Source organism: Lissotriton helveticus, chromosome 1_1, assembly GCF_964261635.1.
Source record: "Lissotriton helveticus chromosome 1_1, aLisHel1.1, whole genome shotgun sequence".
In the NCBI taxonomy this organism is placed as follows: Eukaryota; Metazoa; Chordata; class Amphibia; order Caudata; family Salamandridae; genus Lissotriton; species Lissotriton helveticus.
In genome coordinates, this window is record NC_136057.1 from 839301998 (window position 1) to 839327153 (window position 25156).

The 25156-nt window shown below is 47.0% G+C and overlaps 1 protein-coding gene across 1 annotated transcript in view; it reads right to left on the reverse strand.

Moving 5' to 3' along the window:
• LOC144762961 (uncharacterized) overlaps positions 1–25156 on the reverse strand; it is a 486222-nt gene that overhangs the window by 159777 nt on the left and 301289 nt on the right. Inside the window, exon 6 of the mRNA XM_078648272.1 lies at positions 1086–1175. Within this exon, the coding sequence (XP_078504398.1) occupies positions 1086–1175 (90 nt within the window). The remainder of the gene's footprint in view (positions 1–1085; positions 1176–25156) is intronic.

The following is a 25156-nucleotide window of genomic DNA, read 5'->3' on the forward strand; positions in this document are numbered from 1 at the left end:
CTTTGAAGTGACAGATATAACAATGTCAAACATATGATGAGGAAAACTTCTTGGAAAACAATCATAGCAGTGATTTTAAAGATATCCTCGACTGGAAAACTAATCTAGGTGATACATGCAGCAATATTCAAGTGGATGAACAACAACCATTTGAAGTGCAACGCCGGAAAAACGGAAATTCTACCAATGGGTAATCTTAATCTTTTCTCCCCTACAGCATGCTGGCCACCAGATGCTGAAGTACCACCTAATACAATTGCATCTGCCCGAAACTTGGGCATCAAATTTGATGACCATCTTTCTTTTAAACCCCAGGCTGTAGCTGTAGCAGGCATGTGCTTTCAAATTATTAAAGCACTCAGAAAGTTTTTTGACCTTCTGCCTTTATCTGCGAGAAAAACTGTCGCTGTAGCCTTAATCAACTCCAGGCTAGACTACTGTAATGGACTTTATGTCGGGGCAAATAAAATCGTCCATCACAAATTACAGATGGTCCAAAATGCGGCAGCACGTCTCGTATTACGCCTGCCTCGCAAATCATCAGCCTCAGCAGCCCTGAACACCTTACACTGGCTGCCAATAGGGAAAAGAGTTTTATTCAAACTTCTCTTAATCACCTTTAGGGCTTTCTACAAACGTGGCCCATCCTATCTTCAAAATGGGTTTAAAAGATACTATCCAGCGCGCTGTCTGAGATCTGCAAATCAAAACTTACTTACCTTGCCCCATTTTAAACTAGTCACTAAGGGTGGCAAATCCATCTTTGTACGTGGTACCAAAGCCTGGAACAAACTCCCCCTTTCCCTACGATCTATTCCGCAAGAAGCCCTTTTCAGGAAGTCTCTGAAAACGTGGATTTTTTCTCTGCCCGACGCCTCTTGTAAGACCTTAGTGTAATGTGTGTGCAGAAACTAGGACATTCTTTTCCGGTCCCAACTGGTCCATCTGAGTTGGTGAGCGCCAAGATACTCCTTGGAGTGGAAGCTGCGCGGTATAAATGTCATTTACATTACATTACATTACATGCAAAACGTTCACAAAGCATAGCGCAACGCAAGGCTTTATTAAAACAAGTCTGATGTTACCTCTTCCATCCTGAACCTTCTGTACTTTCTGTACTTGTTTTGTGACATTTTCAGCTTCATTCTTATATGGAAATTCACTCTCACTCGCACCTTTGAAAAGATATGAGAAGAGAATTCAGTGAGTCAAGTTATTTAAACTCAAGCTCTGCAAACATTGCATATATTGTATTAAGTCTGCTTCTTTGACAACAACCCCATAACTCGTTCTATTATCTTTCTCTCTACTTTGCTGACTTCTTCTTACCTCTCTTTCTCATTACTATTGTACACCCATCTAATCACTCTAACGGTATTCTCTCTACCTCACGTCTGCCTACCTACAAGCTCTATAAATACATCTTACCACCGTATCCTCTCTCAACCCATCATCTCATCTCTCTCTCTCTACTGCTCTGTATGAAGATCTAGATCTCTTCCTTTCTACTTTCTCCTTCTCCAACTCAACTGTCTCCAGCACCTCTCTCTCGGATCTCCACTTCTTTGCATCCCTCTCCCATGCTGTGTCTATAGCCAATTTACTTTGCCCTCTCTTAGCATCATCCCACTTTACTTCACCTCTCTCTCCTCTGTCTGTCTTTCTCGGTTTACCTCACCTCCTTAAAGCCTCTTACCATATGCTACCTCTTCATTTCATATGTCACACATCTCTCATTACCTTATCTGTCTCCCCCTACTCCCTCTCTCTACTTTGCCTCTCAATTCACCTAACCATTTCTTTGCTACATCATCCCTCTAAGGCCCCCTCTTTCTATCCACCATGTTTCCAGCTATATTCCCTCACTCATTACCTAACTCCTCTCTCACTATCTTTCTCTGTCTCTATCTCTTCCTGTACTATAACATACTCTCTCTATTTCCCCCCTTTTCATAACATTGTATAGAGGACATGCCCAGAACAATCTTTGCTGGCTTCCAGTGCCCTGGGGTCCTGGTGGCTTGGTAATCACCATGTCAGAGTGAGATCACAAGGAATAAAATTGGAAATGTTGTGAAAGAGGTGCAGTATGAACCGCTGATGTTCCTATTCCAACTTAATATTTTGCTCCATCTAAATGATGTTTAAGTCATGAACCAAAGAAAAGGTAGCTTGGGTGCTTTCAGCCCACCACTTGGAGCAGTCACTAGATCAAAGGAATGACCGTTGCCCACCTAAATGGCCAGCTGCACATTGCCCACATTAGATCAAATAATTTACAACAGAAAAGAGAGGCAACAAACACAGGTTACACTAAAACAGAACAAAGGCTTGTGGAAGTCAGTAGATTCTTTCTTTTTAGTGTATGTTTCCAAAGGCAGTGCAGCTGTGAAGGCTTCATCTTGCTTGCAGACATTAAAAAACACACATAAATCATACGTCCGACCACATAATTACAAGTCAATTTACAGACAAACAAAATGATGTTACAAATACAAAAAAAACATCTATGACAATGGATACAATATGTTACCATAGTGTTCTATATGGAACTTCATGTAAAAAATTGTACATAAAAAAAAACACAACATACACTTTGCTGGTATTGATGGAAGAGGCGGAAGGCAGGAACTAATGTATCCCACTTCAATAGCATCGCGTTATTTCAAGCATGCGAGAAAGACTAGAGAGCATCTATTGACCAGTCAAAGTGACAAAATTGTCAAAAGTACCAGAAGATACCACTAAGATGATAGGCCAAGAAGGTGAGAGGGAAGCAATAGGTTCATAACGAATGTACATGCCCAATTTGAAATCTAGTACACCTCGTTTACACTTGTGTTAGAACAGAGGAAAACACCAAAGTGTAGATGATTGTAACAAAAAGAGGAAGAGAAGAATGTGTATATTAACCGAAAGTAATAATGGCGACTATCCTTGGAGTGACGTGTCTATGAATACTCATTTGATGGGTCTCTGACTTTTTGCCGTACTCGTACTGGACATTATGGGGTTGATTCAGATTCGGGGAAAAAAACATCCGTACGATTTGTATCCGGAGCCCTCTCCATACGAATCATACCCGTCCGTCCGAGTCGCGTAGTACGATCCATATTCCGTGAATCCGTCCGAATCATTGCGATCCATACGTATTGCAAGGCTGAAACCGTGAACTGTATGACTCGTACACATGCCATACGACTCGTACACATGCCGTATGACCCGACGAGTACAATCCACACCAGGGTATGAGGACGCGATTCGTACGGTCCACGAAAGGTAAGGGCGAGTCATACGGAAAAGCACACAAACACATACACACCGTACGGTCCGTACCCCCCATGGTCGCAGGGGTACACACCGTACCCCTGCGATGATGGGGTGTACGAGCCGTACACCATGTACAATGGGTGTACGAGCCGTACCCCATGTACGATGGGTGTACGAGCCGTACACCCATCGTACATGGGGTACGGCTCGTACACCCATCGTATATGGGGTACGGCTCATACACCCATCGTACATGGGTACGGCTCCTACACCCATCGTACATGGGGTACGGCTCGTACACCCATCGTACATTGGGTACGGCTCGTACACTGTTCGTACATGGGGTACGGCTCGTACACCCATCGTACATGGGGTACGGCTCGTACACCCATCGTACATGGGGTACGGCTCGTACACCCCATGATCGCAGGGGAACGGTGCGTACCCCTGCGATCATGGGGGGTACGCACCGTACCTGGGGGGGGCGTTCCGTACCTGTTTCGGCGCAAACTCTGCTTTTATGGCTGTTTTCAGCTCCCGTAGAAAAAGGGTTGTACAGTGCGTACCCGACACGTATCGTACTTGCTGGGTGGTTAAAACCAGCCGCGAACCGTACAGATGTCGCGTACAGCGGGTTCCGAGGGAGAATCGTACGGAGATTAGAGTCGTACGGTCTCTGTACGACTCGTACGGAGTACGGCTCCTGGTACGAATCGTACTTCGTCGTACGTACGGGGGACGTTGCAGGGTACGATTCGTACGGGAAAAATGATCCGAACGGCTATTCGGAGCGGTTTTTCCCTAATCGGAATCGGCCCCTAACTACTTAGGTAAACATCACTTGTTTCTGATTTTGGGATTTGCTGTAGATTACGATCCCATATCTTATGTTTGATTTGATTGTGCTCATGACACATGTCTTTTGCCCTGTGCACATTCTTTACTTCTGAGACGAAAATGAAGTGCATATTTTTGGGAAACTCATTTTTGATTCATTATTTGTATAATGGTAAAATCTAATATTACTCCCTTCTCATCTAGTACTATTTCTTGTGTGGAGCCCGAGATTAAGACAGACCTCTTTTCCCTTTATATGCTGAACTAATATAACTGCTTTTAGGATCTGAAGTCTGACTATATTGTAAGTCAAGAGTTGTGACTCTTCCAATATATATGCCAGAAGACTACATGGCCTACACACTTGTAATAATATATATATATATATATATATATATATATATATATATATATATACATATATATATATATATATATATATATTTCTCCTTAAAACTATTCTTTTCAGGTGACCGTATTTTCTTTTCTACTTGAGCCTAATTTTGGAAATCCGTGTGACCTTCAGCGGATCAAATTCTTTGGTAAGGCTTGGTAATAAACCTTATGGTTCACCTTATTCGTTCATTTGTCTGCAAGGATTCAATTTATTACTTTCGGTAAATATACACACTCTTCTCTTCCTCTTTTTGTTTCAATCATCTACACTTTGGTGTTTTCCTCTGTTCAAACAAAAGTGTAAACGAGGTGCACTAGGAACTAGAATTCATTTGGGCATGTATATTCGTCATGAATTTATTGCTTCGCTCTCACTTTCTTGGCCTATCATCTTAGTGGTATCTTCTGGTACTTTGGATAATTCTGTCACTTTGACTGGTCAATAGATACTCTCTAGTACTTCTCGCATGTTTGAAATTACGCGATGTTATGGGAGTGGGATCAATTAGCTACTGCCTTCTGGCTCTTTTCATCAATACCGACAAAGTGTCTGTTGTGTCCTTAGACAGAGACTACTAGCCTCCCCACAGCCCATACATAGGTGTGCAGAAAATGAACGACCACGCCACACTTTCCTGTCCGCTCTTCCCCTCTTCTCTTTCCCCTACCCTCCTTTTTCTCTTCTTTACTTTCCTCGCACGAGGGCAGTACGCAGAACGGCCGTGTGCCAATGTACGCCAGTACCATGTCAGACAACGACTGTAACATGCACCTAACTATGTCAACTTTATGCCCACTGTAACCTTACGGCGCATAAGACACCAGTATTGCCTTCACTTCACATGTTCTGTTAAAATCTCTTTTTTTTTTTTGAAAATCTGTTTATTAGCAGGATAGTTAGAGCAGTCATAAAGTATCATCAACATAGTACAAATATCGGATTAAGGCAGCTCTGTCACTCTCGGCGAGATTGCGAACAGTATACATTTTGATTTTCGGTTGAGTTTCTAGGAAATCAAACAATCCCTCGTAGACTTACATCCCACCCTCCACCCACAGAATAGACCCACCCTAGACACTCCTATTGCACGCATATAAACAGTATGTAGTACCAAGGCCGCCTCCAACAGACAGAACAATTCAAGGATGCATATATTTGCACGTTACATAACTAGACAGTGGCATAAGCAACAGTATCACAATGGGTATCAGATGTCATAATTCAGTGCAGTATGGTCATGCGGGGTTCATGGGGGACCCTCAACAACTACACTCAACACAGATTACGATATTGAGATATCAGACTCTTCATCACTCCCCGTCTCAAACCTCCCCAGGATAGTGAACCAGTCTAAGGAGATCGGTGTCTTCCTGAGGCCTCTACGTTCTTCGCGTTGTAGCGCTGCGCCCTCCGCTTTGCCCCAGCGTAACATTTCCGCTTTCCACAACTCATGATCAGGTGGCCTGGGAGACTTCCACCTCACCGTGATGGCACGCTTCGCAAGCAACACTGCAATATCAGTAAAACGTGCTGCTACGCCTCTCTTACGCGCAGTCGGACCCAGTCCCAGAAGTGTGTATTCCATGGTGAGTGGCCGCGTCAATGCACCTGCATCCGCGAGTGTGCCAGCAATAGTAGCCCAGAAATAACCCAATTTAGGGCAACTCCATAACATATGTGTCAGTGACGCATCGTCCAAAGCACATCTAGGGCAGGTGTCAGCGGCATTGGGAAACATTGCATGTAAACGGTGCGGAGTTAAGTAAGCCCTATGTAGGACCATTAGTTGGATGAATTTAAATTTGGGGTTTCGGGCCACTTTTTTGGGGAATTGAAGGATCCTCACCCATTCCTTGTCGCGGAACGGCCTCCCTACATCTCCCTCCCATTTGGTCCTGAGAGGCGATAGTGAAACCGCTCGTCCCGCTCTAATGCTAGCAGTGAGCCATTTTGTCAGGTGACTTCCCGTTCCCATAAGGTATTGCATTGTCAGCAAGGGGTTGGTGGGTGGTTCTACCCCTCCAGGTGCCCATTTCCCTAGTACGTAGCGGCGGATGCTAGCATGTAGAAGGAACGAACCCCCAGGTATGTCATGCGCGGTCCTGAGGTCTTCAAATGACAGCATCCGCCCCTCAGCAAAGAGGTCTCCTACGTGTGTCACACCTACATCATGCCAGCGCACTAGCTTTTGTGCCGTGAGTGGTCTCAACCCCAAGGGCAGTCCTAGCAGCGGAATTGTGGGGGCGTAGGTTGACAGAGGGGTCGTGTATCTCACCGCCTTCCACCAGTACAGCACTGCAAGTCGGAGAAGCGGCGGGGCATCGCTCGCCAGGTCCGAGCGGGGCAGGAGCAGGACATGTAGCCTCCCCCTAGCATGATCGTTTTCCACCATGTTAATCTCATGGAGGTTTCTGCCAGCAAGCCAGTAGGCCAGCCACTGCAGCTGACATGCAAAGTTGTAGGCTCTGAAGTCTGGTACTCCCATACCCCCGGCACTGGTTGCGAGTTGCAACTTAGCGAGGCCTATGCGCCTCCGCCCTTGTCCCCATATGAGTTCCGTGAGGAGTGTGTCAAGCGTTTTAAACGTCGTGGCAGGGAGCAGGAACGGTAAATTTGTAAAGAAGTAAAGGAGACGGGGAAGCATCACCATCTTGGAGATGGCAATCCTGCCGGCCACTGAGAGGGGTAGAGACAGCCAGAACTGTATCTGGGATTTCAGAGTCCTCATAGCTCTTCCAAGGTTGCCGTCAATCATCATTTCGGCATCCCTGTAAACCTGTATCCCGAGGTATCGGAAGGTAGTATCCGCCATCTGAAACGTATGTGGCGCAAAGGGCAGTGGCGCAGTCGGGGCAGCGGCGGCAAAGGTAAACCCGTAGGACTTAGGCTCGCTTATGGTGAGGCCAGACAATGCTCTAAAGTCCTCAAATATAGAAGGGATAGGGTCCAGGTCGCATCTAAGGTTATGCAGGTATAGGATAATATCGTCAGCATAGGCGGACACTATATGTGTTGTCTCACCCCTCCTAATTCCACGGTGGGGGGCCACGGTCCGTAGTTTACAGAGCAGTGGTTTGAGCGCTAGAATGAAAAGGAGCGGGGAGAGGGGGCAACCTTGTCTTGTGCCTCTTGCTATAGCTATGGGACCCGAGATGTACCTGGATGTGCGCACCCGAGCCGTGGGGAGTGTGTATAGCAGCTGGACCCACGCTATGTACTCTTTAGGGATTCCGAATCTCTCGAATGCAGCGAACATGTAATCCCATCTGAGGGAATCGAAAGCCTGCTTCAGGTCTAACGAGATGCATCCCTCCGAACCGAGGTCCCTCGGGTCTCGCAGCATCAGCTGGGCCAAGCGTCTAAGATTCATGGCCGTGCTCCGGCCCGGCAAAAAACCGCACTGGTCAGGGTGAATCAAATGCGGTATGTATTGTGCCAGTCTCGTCGCCAGTACCTTACTCAGTATCTTGTAATCGGTGTTAAGTAGGGATAAGGGTCTGTAGCTAGCAAGTTGCAGTCCATCCTTACCCGGCTTCAATAGGGAGGTAATCAAAGCCTGGAGGGAGGACTGTGGTAAGCAGTTAGTCCGTAGCGCCTCCAAATAAAGGGCATGAAGGCGCGGGGCCAATAGATCCATGAATACGGCATAGAACTCGGATGGCAAGCCGTCCGTCCCAGGGGTTTTGTTTCCCGGGAGTGCGCGCATTGCCTGTCTAATCTCCGCGACAGAAATAGTACGCTTTAGATCGTCGCTTTGCCTGTCAGTGAGTTTGGGTAACTCGAGGTCTCCCATGAAATCCTCAAATGCAGTTTGTGAGAGGCCGCCATGAGGGCTGTAAAGCGTGATGTAATATTCGGCGTTGATCCCTGCTTGAGTCGATACTAGAATGTCATCTTGGTCTATTATTTCTAGGATGGGATGGTGTATTGGGGAATCGCGTAAGATACGTGCCAGTAGTGCACCTGCCCTATCTGCTTGCGTGTGCTGCCTTAGTGTGTACTCCCTGTAGTCCAACAATCTCAAGTCTTCCAGTAGTTCAGCGTGCTTTATATGTGCATCCTGCAGTGGTGTGAAGTGTGTGTTCGTGCCCGCCGCCTCACATTCCAGGGTTGCTAGTCTACCCTCAACATCTTTCAGATCTGCAATGATGGCTCTTCTCATGCCCACTTTAGTGGCCATTGCTTCCCCCCTGATGAACACTTTAAAGGCGTCCCATTCTAATTGTCAGGAGCTGGCAGTGCCAGTGTTTGTGGCAAAATAACCCTCAATGGCGTTCGCCATAGCGGACTTGAAGACCGCATCTTCCAGGAGCTCTGTGGGTAATCTCCAGGTCGGGATTGGGGTCGACTGTCGGCCCCATTGCCAGGTCAGTTCAACTGGATTATGGTCAGACAGGGTCTTCCCCATGTGCTGGGCTTGAATAACCGATCCTAGTAAGGAGCGGGAGCAGAAAATTCGGTCTATCCTGGTGTGTAGTCTGTGTGGGGGGGAGTAAAAGGTATATTCCCTGTCCTGTGGATGTGTACTGCGCCAAGTATCTGCTAGGTCCCATCCCTCTGCCCATTGTGTCAGCGCATCCGCCTGTCGCCTGCTTTCCGTGGCATGTAGGGGGGGGTGTGACCTGTCCAGAGCAATATCCAATACAGCATTGAAATCCCCGCCCACCACCCAGCAGTGCTCTGCCCAATCCGCAACGACCCTGTTGATATTGATTAAAAAATCAGGTCGTCCCGAATTCGGGGAATACACACAGCCAATCACAACAGCAGTCCCATCCAGTAACCCCCTTACAAACACATATCTACCCTCCTTATCTATTCTTTGCTCCAGTGGCTTAAAGGGGACAGAATTACGGAGCCAAACAGCGGCCCCCCTAGAGAATGCAGAATAGGACGTGGCGAAAAGTTGGCCTTTCCACTTCTTATGCAGTTTCAAACTTTCATCATAGTTCAGGTGGGTCTCTTGTAGGCAGGCCATCATGACGCCCCTGCGGTTCAGCTGGGCGAGTATCCTGTGCCGCTTATGAACCGAGCCCATTCCCCGCACATTCCAGGTGCACAAACTATATACATTAAGTGGCCCCATGTCCGGTCATGCAGTGCGACAAATATGAATATGTGGACGCACGCGCCTGGTACTTCACATTGCAGAGGAGGAGTGTCAAACAAACAGTTGATCCCTGAATGCTAAGGTCCCTAGGCCAACGGGCCGAAGGTCCAAACCACGATGCCCAACCGGGGCAAAAGTCAAACAGTTCCATGTGCCTGCGGTGGGGGGCGCAGACTACTATCGCCGTATCTGTACTGGCCTGCGGTGATGTGGCAGCCCTTAGTAAAGTAATCCCTTAAGCAACCCACCCGAGGGCAAGGAATAATACAGTCAATACGTTACCACCTGGAGTGCGGTCACGATGAAGGTGTTAAAAGTCTTCTGCTGTCTGAGCCGTGATCTTTGGGAAGAGTTGTACGCTGCTCGCTGACCCCGACACCTCGGTAGACGTGTCGGAGTTGCTAATCAGGTCTCTAGGTGTGTTCGCATCGTGGGCGGCGAGCGCCTCCTTCGTCAGTTGCAGCACAGGTGTGGGGTCCGCTGGATGGTCCGCAGCAGCTGCATCCGTTGGCGACGTCCTCTGCGGTGGGGCCTGTCCAGTGTCCGGCGCGGTATTTCGCCTATCTGAATGAGGCCTGCGGCCTTTCCCCCCAGCGGCCAGAAAAGTGTCCCGTGAGGACGGCGGAGTCAATGTCACTTCCATCCACTCAGCCGCTTCCTCCGGCGAGTCAAAGAAGTAAGATTTGTTACTGTGCAATACCTTAAGGCGTGCAGGGAACAGAAGGGCGTATTTTAAGTCTCTCTCACGCAACTTGCCTTTCACTCCTAAAAAGGTGGATCTGGCACGCTGGACCGTGGGCGTGAAGTCAGGATACACGGAAATGTTTTTGTCTTTGTAGCGAATCGGTGCCTTCTCCCGGGCCACACGTAGCACAGTGTCGCGGTCTTTGTAGTGGAGGAGGCGTGCGATCAAAGGACGCGGGGGCGCTCCAGGTTGCGGTGGTTTGGACGGCATCCTATGTGCCCTCTCCACGCTGTACAGGGGGGTAAGATCCTGCGGACCCACCAGTTGATGGAGCCAGTCTTCCACAAACTGGGTGGGGTTCCTCCCCTCGCTGCGTTCCGGAATGCCTAAAATGCGGATGTTATTGCGGCGGGCACGTCCTTCCGCATCATCCACCTTGTCCCACAATTGCTTGAGCTGTTTCTCCACGCCCTCCAGTTTTGTAGAGTGTTCCGTTTGCTGTGGTATAAGGTCATTCAATGTGAGTTTTTGTTCGGAGACCCTCTCTGCAAGTTTATTGTGGTCAGCTCGGAGCAAAGAGAGACCCGTCGCCATATTGTCGATGCGCGATTCCAGCGCCTCCCTCGTGGCTCGGATTTCGTTGAGGATAAGATCTAGTTTGGCGTCCTGGGACTCCTTCCCAGTCGGCGGTATGACGTCCATGTTTGAGGAGGAATGAGGGTCCTCCGATCCGGTAGAGTGCATGTCCGTCGATACACCGGGGTCTTGACCTTTGCCCCTGTGTCGTCCCATCGACCTAGTATGCAGAGCGGCGTTGGGTGTTCGCGTTTCCGCCCTCCGGTGGTAGAGCCCTCAGGGCACTGCTTCGTGTATCGTGGGCCCCCACGTGGTCACCAGTATCCCAGTATGAAAGGCAGTAGGAAAGGTGTCCCCCCGTCGACAGACAGGGTCAGTGCGCTGCAGGAGAAGCGGCACACCCGGTCCGTGCACCGTTGTACTGTGGGGAACTCCTTAAGTAGTTGCTGCAGTGGATCCGCAGCAGCGCTAGATATGATTGAGTGGCTGCAGGAGGGAGGGGGGGGTCGAACGCCAAAGGCGTTATGGCGCCTCACACCTGCCCCAGCGACGGCGGCCCTCTCAGTCAGTAGTGTGCCACGTATCTAGGTCTTTTCACGCTGTCTTGAGTCCCCAGCAGCAGCGCGGCCGCAAGCGGCCTGCGAGCGCCGCGCCTCTCTCCCGGCTCTGCTTCACCCTTATCGGTCCCAAGGGACCGCCGGCAGTGTCGACGTCCTCCGCGTCGGTCAGGGAGCAGGCGGGATGGTGCCCGTGTCGTCACCTCGGTGTCAAGGCCCGCTGGCCGCCGCTCACGGCCCACGCAGCCACTGCAGCACTAGGATTCCAGCGACCCCCCTCCAGGCCGCTCAGCAGTCTCACACGCCGTCCGCAGGCGCCCTCGCAGCGGTTCGAAGGTGTAGCGCGGCTCGGCACCTCTCAAGCCCTTAGCCAGGCAACCAGAACTGGGCGGGTCACAGTTGTCCACCGGTGGCCGGAGAGGCGATCCGGGGGGCACAGGAGGAGTTGCCGGTCGTCCGATAGCCGCGGGTATAGGTCTGTGCCCCGACGCCCCTCCGGTGTCTCGGTGGCGGCCCGCCGGAAGTGAGCGAAGGGCAGTTCTCAGGCCAATCGAGGCCGCGGCTTCTCCCTGGATGTTAGGCCTCAGCAGTCATCGCGGCCCATCGAGGCGGCAGGCGGCGTCTGAGGAGGCCAGCGAGTCGTCACTGTCCGCCGCTCGTCTGCCTCAGGTGAAGACCAAAGATTGGGGTGGTCGCAGGCAGGGTATGCAGGATCAATAGAGTGTAGAAGGGCTAGAGACGGAGCTGCAGCGCTACACGTCCGCCATGAACGGCTCTTGGCCACGCCCCCCCTGTTAAAATCTCTTTAATAAAATCTTTTGAAATCAAAAAAAAAAATGATTGCATCGTTTTTCACATGCAATACTATATGGAACACTATGGCAACATATTGTATCCATTTTATTAGATGTGTTTATGTTGGTTTTCTTTTGAATTTGTAACATAATTTTGTTTGTCTGTAAACTGACATGTTTGTGTGGTCGAATGTATGATTTATGTGTGTATTATGTGTTTATTTCTTTTCTTTCCAGCCCTTATGAAGCCTTTGTAGGTGAAACAGATTGGCTGCACTGCTTTTGGAAACATCAAATCGAAAGAAAAGATTTATGTAACGTTGCAAGAATATGAGCCAATGGTATATTTAGGTTATATGGATGGGCAGCCTGACACAAGCTCTTCAGAAAGGATGAGGTCATGGTTGGGATGCTTAATGAAAGATTGGGGGGTAGCAGTTTGAGGTCTTTGTAGGTGTAGGATCTCTGAATTAAAACTTAGGTTTGTGACAAGCTGCTCAAGCAAGAATTTTTAAATCATTCGATTTTAGATTGAGTCATCTGAAAGGGCCTGAAATGCCAGCAATGCTAAGTGAAGGAGGAAGTATGTCGGCATCTTTTGTGAAAGTGTGGAGTTACTTTCCAGAGTGAGCCAAGACTAGATCAAGATACTGCAAGCAAATAGCAATGATTATGTCATGGATACAAAGTTTATGAAAGTCGGCAGAGCAAGTATTTCAGAATAGGCACTTGATATTGTATATCAGTTTCAGTTTCAGTTTATTTTATTTTGCCGAGTTACTTAAAACCATTGCAATGCATGCAACAAGTAAAACCATGTATAAAAGAATAATATTTGTAATATGGCCTTGGTGGGTGAGCAGAGCTGGTGAGGATGGTGACATGGGAGGACAAGGATTGGCATAGCCAATAGGTCTCGCCTTTGGGACCTTATAAGTGTTTAGCCATGCAACAGTTGATATTGTTGCACCAAGGATATTGTGCTGGATAACTAAACACTTATAATGTCCCAAAGGCAAGGTCTATTTGCATAGGCAATAGGTTTCGCCTTTGGGACCTTGTAAGTTGTTTGCCTGAGCTATTGGCTTTGGCAATGTCTGTAAGCTATGTTCAACAGCAGTGTGGCTGCTGTATTCATCTGTAGAAAAATGTGTTCAGTCTTTTGCGGTAATTAGACTGGCTTGTCACACCTAGCATTCATGCTGCAGCGATGGGTGTTTTCACAAGCAGCATTCGGTAGTCATGCTCTATGTGTGGATACCAATACTGACCTGCAGCATCTTTTGCAGATATAATGTTGGGACATATTCAACTGTAGCACCCAGTGTTTATGCCCTGAGGGTAGGATATTCATCTGAAGTACACTGTGGTCCTACTCAGGGGATAGGTGTGGTCTCCTGAAGCACCCGAGTTAATAGTCAGGTGTAATAAGATTGGCCTGCAGCACAGAGTGTACAAACCCTTGGAGTACTGATATTGAGTTAAATAATCAGATGGGGGTGTGTGGCTTGGTCAAGGACCAAGATGGCCGCTAAGTAAAACAGCTCCTGTCCAGGCCACAAAATATCCGGAATATACCCAGTAATTCGGGGGCATCGAGTCACAGGGAGCAGCACTGAGTGTGCAACCAGCAGAGTCCAACCTCATGAGTGGAACACGGCTGGTTTGGTGATTATCAAGGCAGTGGGAGACCTCCGTGAACAGCGGGGGGTCGGCGCACAACAAAGCGCTGAGCAGGCATCAGGGAAGAGAGCTGCGGCATCAAAGCCCACCCGACAGTGCAGCAGACGTAAATTGGAGCCGGATAAGGCTGGAAGAGCCGGACCGGGATCCGAGGCTGCCACATAAGGAAGTGAGTGAGAGCGGGGCAGTCTGTGATCCGCGGCCTATGGATGGTGCAAAAAAGAGCAAAAGTGAAAGCAAGAGCAGCCTTCACGTCAGAGCCCACCCGAGTGAGAGCGGGGCAGTCTGTGACAAAAGCAAAAGTGAAAGCGGGGACGTGAATTGGAGCCGGAGAAGGCCGGAAGAGCTGCAATCATGTGTTTGCTGGCACGGGATTAGTGCGTGCATGTATGCGTGCGCCTGCAGTCTGCTCTTTTTTGACGCACATACTCGTGCTTGTGGCGCACCCCTGCTCGCTCCCGGATGGTGGATGCTGCCACAAGCACGAGTATGTGCTTCGAAAAAGAGCAGAACGACGGCTAAAGGTCCTCCTATGCAGTGCATGTGCTGTGTAGGCGAAACCTAAAAAAGGAGTCAGTACAGGGGGAGGGGACGGGGGTAGCCCGATATTTGAAAAGTGTGAATTTTGTGAGTGTTTAATGTAAGTGGGAGATTTTTTTTTTACCAGTTGTCCAATTGTGGAAGTTACGCTCTACACTATTATGGCGTCAAGATTAAGGAGTCTGTAGTGAGTAGGGATATCAATCTATCAATATTTGTAGGGCGTGTTAATTACCCAATGGGGTATCCAGGCGCTGCATGGGTGGGGCTACTCACACAGCCTGGTCTTGAGGCCACTCCTGAAATCAGAAAGGGTGGTGGAGGTTCAGAGGTGGATGGGGAGGTTGTTCCAGGTGATGGTAAACTAATGGTGGGAGAAAATTGGAACAAATAGGTGGAGGCATGAAAACAATTTCAATATGGACTTGCACAATCAATGATTGATGGAAAAGGCTGGGTGGCTGGTGAGGTCTGTTGGCCAAGGCAAGAAAATTGTCAGAGAGGAACTTTGAAATCATTCCAATAGCAGAGACTAAGAAAATCATCCTTTTAGGAAAGCCCGTCAAGTTTAATTTATTAGCTTAGCCAGCCAGGGATTGTGTCAAATGTTTGAAGGCAGAAGCTGAGATGTAAACTAAATTGTGGCACACAAACCAGTTTAAAATTTAGAAAAAAACAGATCAGTGTATCACAACTGAGCCACCAATTCAATAAGAAAATAAAATTATGACAGATCAGGGAGAGATATGACAACAGTTTTGAAACAGCACCCAATAGAAACCCAGCAGCAACCATATCAAGCACAATCAACAGTTCAGCCAGTGCCAGTATGTCTGTCAAATCTTTTGTCATTAACATCCATTCCATACCAGAAGCAGAGTAGTGTTCATGTCATGATTGAGGGAGAAAAATCAATTATCAAATTAGTACAGCTCTTAGAAATGAGTTTTCTGCTTGGCTAGGGTATGCACCTAGGCAAGGCAAAATCCACCATTCCTCTAGTCAGGATTAGGGGATTACATGTCTAAAATAATCCCTGCTCACCCCCTAAGTAGCTTGGCACAAGCAGTCAGGCTTATCTCAGAAGCAGTGTGTGAAGTGTTTGCACATAAGCAGCAGTAATGCAGTTCAAACACTAAAAAGGGACACCACCCGAGTGTTCGAAAAATATCCAATATTTACCTAGGTAAAACCAGACCAAAACAATGAAAATCCAACATATAGTAATCCACAATACCAATAAAGCAAAAATAGACTATATATACAGTTCCTTAAAGTTGATAGCTCCATCCTGGGCTATCACGGCGTTGTGAGCATACAAATCCAACAGTTCTAGCCAACAGCGGCTAGTACCTTTAGAAATGCAGGGCGGCGGACCCTGCAGTGAGCTCTGGAGGAGAGGTGTCAGCAGGCGTTGGTTCTGGGAGTTGGTGCAGGAGTCGTCGGGTCTTTGAATTCACCTGCGCTGCAGATCGAACTCCAGGAGTTTGAAGTCAGAAGCACCGGCGTCACTAGGCATTGGGACTGTGGTGTGAAGCGGAGCAGTGCGACGTGCGTGCCCTCAGGTCGTGGTGCAAGCAGCGGCTCAGTGGCGGTTGTCCATTGGCATCAGTGAGACCTGGGCTGCGGTGGACAGTGGGCCAGTGCTTATTACGGTGCTGACAGGTCACCATGCAAGTAGCGTCATCGTCGTTGCTGAAGAACTGACTGCGGTGCGGCACAGGGCAGTGCAGTGTGCAGGGCCCACAAGTTGCAGTGCAGACAGTGGCATCAGTTGATGTACTGCAGTCGATGGCTGTGGTGAAGGACAGGGCTTTGCGCCATGTAACGTATGAGTGGTGTGTCCAAACCACGATGCAGGCAGTGGTGTCGAGGTCAGCTTGGAGCGCCATCGTAGGTGAGACCAGAGCTATGGTGTGAAGAGGGACGGTTATCTGTGTACTCCACAAGCAGTGTCCACAGGTCACAGTGCAGGCAGGGGAGTCGGTGAAAACTTTGCGCAGTCGCTCATTGTCGAGAAAAACCAGGGCAGCAGTGTGAGACGGTACGGAGTGCGGTGTTCAGCGGTCACGGTACAAGTAGCAGCTCGGTGGCACCGTCAGACGCCGGGGTCAGTGAGACCAGGGTTGCAGTACGAAGTGCAGGTCTGCCCTCTGCGGTGCCTTCAGGTCACGGAGCCGGCAGCACCGTCATTGATGACGTGGGTTACCTTTTTCCTCTGTGGCAGCTGAAACATACAGTTCCAGAAGCCGGTAACCAGAAGTTGTTGAAATCTTTGATTTCCCTGAGACTTCCAACAGGAGGCAAGCTCTACATCAAGCCCTTGGAGAAACTTAGAATGCAGAAAGAACAGTCCAGTCCTTTCTCTGCCCAAGACAGAAGCAGCAACTGACGGCCAACCCAGTAAAGCACACAGCAAAGTGGTAGTCTCGGCTCACAGCTCTTCCAGCTCACCTTCCTGGCAGGTTCCTTAGTCCAGTAGTGATCTAAAGCCCTAGGGTCAGCGCCCCAATATTAATACCACATTTTCTCTTTGTTCTCTTTTTGGCAAGGGTCTCTGAGCCCAGTCCAAACCCTCTCTGGCCCAGCTTTACTAGTTTGGCTAGTGAAAACTCCTTCCACCACTCAAAATGCAAACCAGGTCTATTCAGCCCAACTATGAGTCACCTAGGAAAGGCAGGCCACACCTCAACCCCCTTTGTGATGTCTACAGTGAATGCACATCCCCAGGCCCTGTCAATCCAAAACTAGGTAGTCAATATAAAAAGCATCAGAAACACACAATTTAAAAACCATCTCCCTAAAAAGATGTGGTGTTAAATACCGAGTTCAGAGAGCCTAAACTCCATTTCTCTATCTTTTTCCAATGGAAAGTTATACTTGTAAGATTTTAAAAGCAACTCATATGTTAGCTTATGGGACAGATAACTTTTCAATAGTAAAAAACGAAATACTCAGTCTTTCACTATCAGGACATGTGAAACACACCAGCATATGTCCTACCTTTGACATTAATTGAGCCCTGCCAAAGGGGGTACCTTGCGCCTTCCTGAGGGATGTCTTACATGTAAGAAAAGGAAAGGTTAGTGCCTGGCAAATGAGTGCATTTGCCAGGTTGACATGGAAATTGAAAACTGCGTGCAGACACTGCAGTGGCACGTCTGAGAACCCTTTAAAAGGCTACTTGTGAGGGTGGTACAATAAGTGCTGCAGGCCCACTAGAAGCATTTGTTTTGCATGCCCTGGGCACACATGTGCATATTACTAGGGACTTAGTAGTAAATCAAATAAGCCAACATGGAAACACCAATCCATACACACAATTTAAATGGAGAGCATATGCACTTTAGCATTGAATAGCAGTGGTAAAGTGGCAGGAGTCCTAAAACCAATAAAAACAAGGTCAAACACAAGAGGCCAAAAAGCAAAAAGTCTGGGGTTGAACCTGCTGAAAAAGCCAAGTCCAACAACAGCTAATGCCAGAAGATAAGTATGTGTGTGCTGCCTATTTAACACACTTCTCACCAATATCATTTTGCATTAATGAGTAGCAAAAATGCTAACTTGTTCTGTTCAGATCGAAGCCCAAAAGATAAATGAAACTTTAAAGGATAAAGAACTCATGAATGATTCTTTAGGAATCCATTTAGTTAAACCGTGGGGCAAGACCTGAGGTCCTGGGTCTTTGCAGGAAACACAGTGGTCGGCTCTCTGCCTTCTAGATGTATGTCACTCAGAACATAGAAGTACGAAATAAGAAGCGGGAACAATACAGAATATCACATATACACTATTGTTAAGTTAGGTAAGCATAATTCAGTATAGATTTGATATTCTTAACTACACACCTACTTACTTTGACGATATTCTCACGGTAGATTGGTGTGGAGATAAGCATAGTATGAATGCATACTTACCTATATGTACTTAACATGATGATATAGTGACTGGTGATATTCTGCAGTCTATACATTTTGTAGCTCGATCTTAAAACTTTTATAGTGTTGTAGTAGACCCACTCATTCATTCCTCACTTTTGTGCATATAGTACATTATTTTAAATTCTTTAGACATTAGTAACCATGTAAGTCATACTTAAACCCGGAAAAGAATATCAAATTAAAAAAATAAAGTAACAACTGAACACAAAGAAATATTTTCCTTTAAATAAGAAAAGTAATTAATTGCTGCAAGGAAACCAGTGTTTTATCTATCTATCTATCTATCTATCTATCTATCTATCTATCTATCTATCTATCTATCTATCTATCTATCTATCTATCTATCTATCTATCTATCCATCCATCCATCCATCCATCCATCCATCCATCCATCCATCCATCCATCCATCCATCCATCTATCTATCTATCTATCTATCTATCTATCTATCTATCTATCTATCTATCTATCTATCTATCTATCTATCTATCTATCTATCCATCCATCCATCTATCTATCTATCTATGTTTCTATCTATCTGTCTATCTATCTATTTATCTGTCTGTCTGTCTGTCTGCCTGACTGTCGGTCGGTCGGTGGGTCGGTCTGTCTGTCTATCTATATCTCTGTTTATTAGCATCCACAGCATCTCAAGCACCATTCAATTCGAGTCTGCTGTGGTGTTGGAAACTAATGTAAAGAGTAAGCATCAGCAAATCATGGCACAATCTGGTACATAGAGTGTGAAATATCCGGACGTTGCCATTGCGAACATCCCACTCTATCCATCACTGCCTGCTGGGAGACAATATCCTGGTCCAGTCATTTAGCGATGACACTCTAGTGGTGAAAGGCCTAGCAGTCGGAGCCTCGAGGTAGCACTGCTAATGGTCTCTTCAGGGAAAACCATACTAATAAACCATCAAGACCGCTGCTCAGCTGTCCTTTGCTTTCCTGCTAGTCGCATAGCATCGCAAGCTGCTGTATATTACTTCTTGCCGCACTTGTCCTTTGAGAAAACACCTTGGATGTCCTTTTTCCACAGGGGCAAGCATCAGGGCTTTACATAGCACAGGTAGTCTGTCATTGTCACTACATGAAAAAATGCATTACCTACCATACATGTAAGATATCCATCTTTTCTGTGTGGTCACCTCATATTTTTGCCTTTTGCTGGACCCTATATTTTTTTCCGGCTTTTGAACTCTGTGGACTTTACCCCTACTAGTCAGTAGTATCACGCTTGTGTTCCCTCTTTAAACATCATTGTTTTGGCATATTCCAAACTGCCATATTTAACTTGCCTATAAATCCCTGACATATGCTACAAAGTGTGTCAAGAGAATGGAAGTTAAATTCCATCAGTTGACTGAGGCACCTACAGTTCCCTCCTCTACAGTAGCAGCACAAACATGGAGTCAGACCTATCCTGTGAAGCCTGACTGTAGCAGTGTCAACACTGCAATTCAACTTGTCAATATAAACCATTTTGACACTTCACGATTTCATTTTTAAGTCTTGGTAAGGAACCACCCACTATATAGGTATTGTGGCCCACAAGGAAGGGTGCATGCTTTTTAAAATAGAACATGTAGGGGTATATTAGCAAGAAGTTGCGATATATATTGCAAAACGCGCTTAGCGCGTTTATGTTTATCGCTGCCTATCGCTGGACATTTTAGTGGAGAAAACATGCTATTAGCAACGTTTTTCAACATTGTTCTAAAATATCCAGCGATAGCAGCGAAATGTGTGAATGTCGCTGAAAATCCAGCGATATTCACGCATTACCGCCAATGGGGACTTAACCGGACAATCCACCTCCCATTGGATAAACAGGTAAGTCATGTTTTTAGCAGGCGTTAGATTATAGCGATAAACACGCTTAGCGCGATTTTTTTAATCGCTAAGCCTGCCTTGCTAATAGGTGATAGCTGTGTTAGCGACTGCTTTCAGTCGCTAACAGTTTTTGTACGCCCACTTTGCATGTCATTAGCGATAAATATCGCTGACATGCAAAGCGGGTCCCAAACTGGTCGCTATCACCTAAAAGCTGTCGCTAACTGCTGTTAGCGACAGCTTGCTGATAGGGCGATACAAATATCGCAGCTTTAGCGGCAAAAAGTGCAGCTAAAGCGGCGATATGGCCCTTGCTAATATGCCCCGTAGATTGTTTCTTAATTAGCATTTAAAGGCAAACAATACAGCACATTGAGTACATAATTGAAATCAGCTTAAGTGATTCGAAATTTCAACCACAGTGATCTACATTGCAATATAAATCAAACATTATTCCACATCTAGATATAGTTGTGTCCACAGGCAGTATCTTCCACACAATTCTGCAGAACACATAATGCAATAGTCTACCACCCCCCCCAGTGCCCACCCAATCTCTCCTTGTCCCAATTTATCAATCCCAGCATCCCCTGGTGAAAGTATGTGCATGACTCTCAGGTAGTGCTACTGCCCACAGCTTCCCCAGTACATCACAACCCCACGTTTGGCCAGGAGCCAATTGCTGAGAAATATTTGACACCTTTGAAAGTGTCTTTGACATATCCCAGTAACGTCACAAATGGTTGGGGTGGTAGGTGAGACAGTAGTGTAAGAACCTCCTCCAAATAAGACTGAATAAAAGAGCACTCCCTTGCCATATAAAAGAAGCCTCTGTGTTCCACACCGCAGCACATAGATTTATGAGGATAGAATGAGTCTATACAGTGTTGGTGAACTGGTGTACTATAGCCCCTATGTAGATATTTGAAGTGCAACATTTTGGGACGATAATTTAGAGATATTTGACCAGTCTGGGCATTGCAGTATTGCCATTGCAAATCAGTTAGTGGTAGGCCTAGGTCATCATTCCATGCTTGCCTAGCTGGTATGGCCCTAATCACCCCATGCGCAGACACACTGTTGTACACATAAGATATCCATCTTGTCGTATCAGTGGGTGTGTTAGCGGGGGGTGGGGGAAATCCATTGGTTCTGTCGGATAATTCAGGATGTTTTCCCAAACCGTGTTACATAGTCTCACAAATATGAATAATCCAACTCTGTAGGGTTGCCACAGGCCTCGATTTGTTGAAGCATAAGGAACTGCCCAACCACGTATAGGTGGCCTAGCTCGAATAGGGCCACCTTGTGCAGGGTTGTATGCACAGTTCTTCCTAAGGTTAGCAGTAACAAGGGTTTGTTTGCAAGGGGGCACCCACTCGGCAACACAGTGTGTGCCAAGCCCAGCTTGCCATAGCAAGCGTTCTCACATCTCGTTGGAGTCATGGCTGTCTCTGGGGGAGAATAAATACCATGTTTGCTCCCAGGACTTGTTCACATTCAATTTTCAGGTAGGGGAAGCATGCATCTGGATGGCACTGATGGGTCGCATAGTGACACTATGCCACATAGTTGTATAATTCAAAATCAGGAACCTCATAGCCCCATCGCTCGTATGGGAGGGTCTGCATATTCCAACATATCCAATCAACACGGCTGGCCCCAAAGAGGATGTTAAGGATGGACTTGAGTGTGCGGAAGAAATGTTTGTAAAGGGAGGTTGGAGATATTTTGAAATAAATGTAGGAATTTAGGTAAAACTAACATTCTTTGCAGTGGCAGTCTGCCGGTCAGGGATAGTGGGAACTTTGCCCCAGTGGCACGTTAACATTGTAGGGTTCAATGGCTGGACTGTAGTTTAATTAGCTAATGGTTTCCACCTCACAGTGTACGATAATTTCCAAGCATGTAACCGTGACTTATCAGACCGGAACTTCAGTGGACATGATCTTGTATTATCATTGTGTGGAAATATATCTGTTTTGGCCCAGTTGAAGGTAACAACAGAGTGCCTCCAAAATCTAATAATTTGTCTAATCAGTGGGGACTGGGGACACATTATTGTCAGGATGTCAAACTAAAAGCACAACATCATCTGAATACATAGATATGTATTCATGCCATGCCAGCTGGAATGGACAGAGCACTGTGCATGTGTAGCTCCTTAAGGTGCCTAGCTTAGGGGTCCATAGCTAATGTGAACAATAGGGTAGATAGGGGATATCCCTGCCAGGTGCCCCTATGTATTTGGGAGAGTGTGGATATCAAGCGATTAAATGTGACCCTAAACAAATTGATGCCAAAGGGGATGATGGACGGAGCATTTGAGCAAATCAAACACTCACCCCCAGTCGACTGATCTGGGTTTAATCCATCATCATTCTTTAGCTAACTCCACCACCCCAGTTCAGACATGGCCATATGCAAATCAGTCTGACCCTGTGCCTCATGGGAACAGTTCATCCCGAACTGCCAAGCCATGTCTTCCATGGAACAGAAACAAGCATCCTGGGACCGATTTCGGGTTCATAACTCTCATCAGCCAGGCTATCCAGAATCCAGCGGCAAAGTCAGCAAGGGACCCAGTTCTGGGCATACCCTGCCAACTTAGGGCGAAAAAAGTGATACCAAAGGGGATGATGGACGGAGAGTTTGAGCAAATCAAAAACTCACCCACAGTCAACTGATCTGGGTTTAATCCATCATCATTCTTTAGCTCACTCCACCACCCCAGTTCAGACATGGCCATATGCAAATCAGTCTGACCCTGTGCCTCATGGGAACACTCCACCCCGAACTGCCAAGCCATGTCTTGCCTGGACCGGAAACAACCATCCTGGGACCGGTTTCGGGTTCATAACCATCATCAGCCAGGCTATCTTGAATCCAGTGGCAAAGTGAGCAAGTGACCCACGTCTGGGCATACCCTGCCAATTTAGGGCGAACAAAGTGATACCAAAGTTGAGGCTGGGCTGGACTGTTCCCATTGGGGGTAGGGTCAAGACTGATTTGCATATGGCGGGGTCCAAACTGGAATGGCATGGTGAGCAAAAAAATGATGGATTTAGGCCCAGATCTCTGTACTGGGGTGAATGTAGGACATTGTTCTGCATTCTGTCCATCAATAATTCTTTTTGCATTTGTCACCCCGAGTGGGAGGGGTATGCTCAGACGTGAGTCCTGTGCTCTCCATGCCACTCGAAACAAGCTATCCTGGCTGAAGAGGGGTGAAACCCTGAAACCAGTCCTAGGATGCTTGTTTCCAGTCCAGGGAGGACCTAGCCTGGCAGTTCGGGCTTTATTGTTCCCATTGGGCGCAGGGTCAAGACTGGAATGGCATGGTGAGCAAAAAAACGATGGATTTAGGCCCAGATCTCTGTACTCGGTTGAATGTATGACATTGTTCTGCATTCTGTCTATCAATAGTTCTTTTTGCATTTGTTACCCCGAGTGTGACGGGTATGCTCAGACGTGAGTCCCGTGCTCTCCACGCCACTGGAATCAAGCTATCCTGGCTGAAGAGGGGTGAAACAATGAAACCGGTCCTAGGATGCTTGTTTCCTGTCCAGGGAGGACCTGGCCTGACAGTTCGGGCTGGACTGTTTTCATTGGGCGCAGGGTCAGGACTCATTTGCATATGGCTGGGTCCAAACTGGAATGACATGGTGAGAAAGAAAACGATGGATTTAGGCCCAGATCTCTGTACTGGGGTGAATGTATGACATTGTTCTGCATTCTGTCCATCAATAGTTCTTTTTGCATTAAATGTGACCCTGGCAGTGGGATAGATATAAAGCAAATGAATAAGGGCCTGGAATCCATATAGGATCCTTCATCAGGAATGGCCACTCCAGAGAGTCAAGTATTTCTGCAAGCCTCAACCTCCAATTTAAGTTGACGTAGGCAGTAAATACCATGCAGAGATTAATGGAAGTGGATTGGTGCAGTACAAAGCTGGCTTGTACAGAGGAAACTATTTTATTGAGCAATAGGAATAGTCTAGTTGCAATCACGTTGCAAAGGATTTTACTACCAAAATTCCATTATGAGAGAGATCTAAAAGAATTGCAGTGAGCGGCAACCCTACCAGGTTTGTAAAGGACAGAGATTGCTATTTTGCGCAGGGTTGCAGGAAGGATGTCATCAGTAAGCACCTCTGCATTTACCTCCATGCTAATATAAGTTTGAATGCTGTTTAAAATGCTATTGAAAGGCCATTGCAGCCCGGTGCCTTGCGCCCTGCTAAGGCATTTATTGCAGAAACTACATTATCCACCAATATATTTTGACTCAGAAATTGATGATGGCCATGATCCAACCAAACCAGGGACACCTCATCAAGGTAAGCAGATATGTGTAGCAGAGTCTGTGAGTCGCATTTATAGAGTGTTAGAAATGGGATTTCTTGTTGTCTGGGGCATACACCTAAGCCAGGCAGAAACCACCACTCTAGTCAGGGCAAGGGAGTTAGACGCTGAAGATAACCCCTGCTCACCCCCTTGGTAGCTTGGCACGAGCAGTCAGGCTTATCCCAGAGGCAATGTGTAAAGCGTTTGCGCAACACACACACAGCAGCGACACACTAGGCACACCACACAAGAAACTCCACACAAGGTTATATCAAAAATAGCCTTTCTTTTATTCAAAACACATTCGATCATAACCACACATATACACTGTGCCAACTGGCACTAGGCAATATTCACAGGGGATTATATACACCTGACAGGGCCAATCGGGCCACTGTCAGAATCTTTAGAAAGCACGAGTAGCAATTGTAAATCACAACCAGTAACTACCAGTACAATACTGGACTTAGCATCATATCACATTAGGCAAAAAACACATTATATGGCATCACATTAGGCATAAAACATACCATGCAGTAAGTCTCATAATCATAAACACCTTACGCAACAGGCATCATC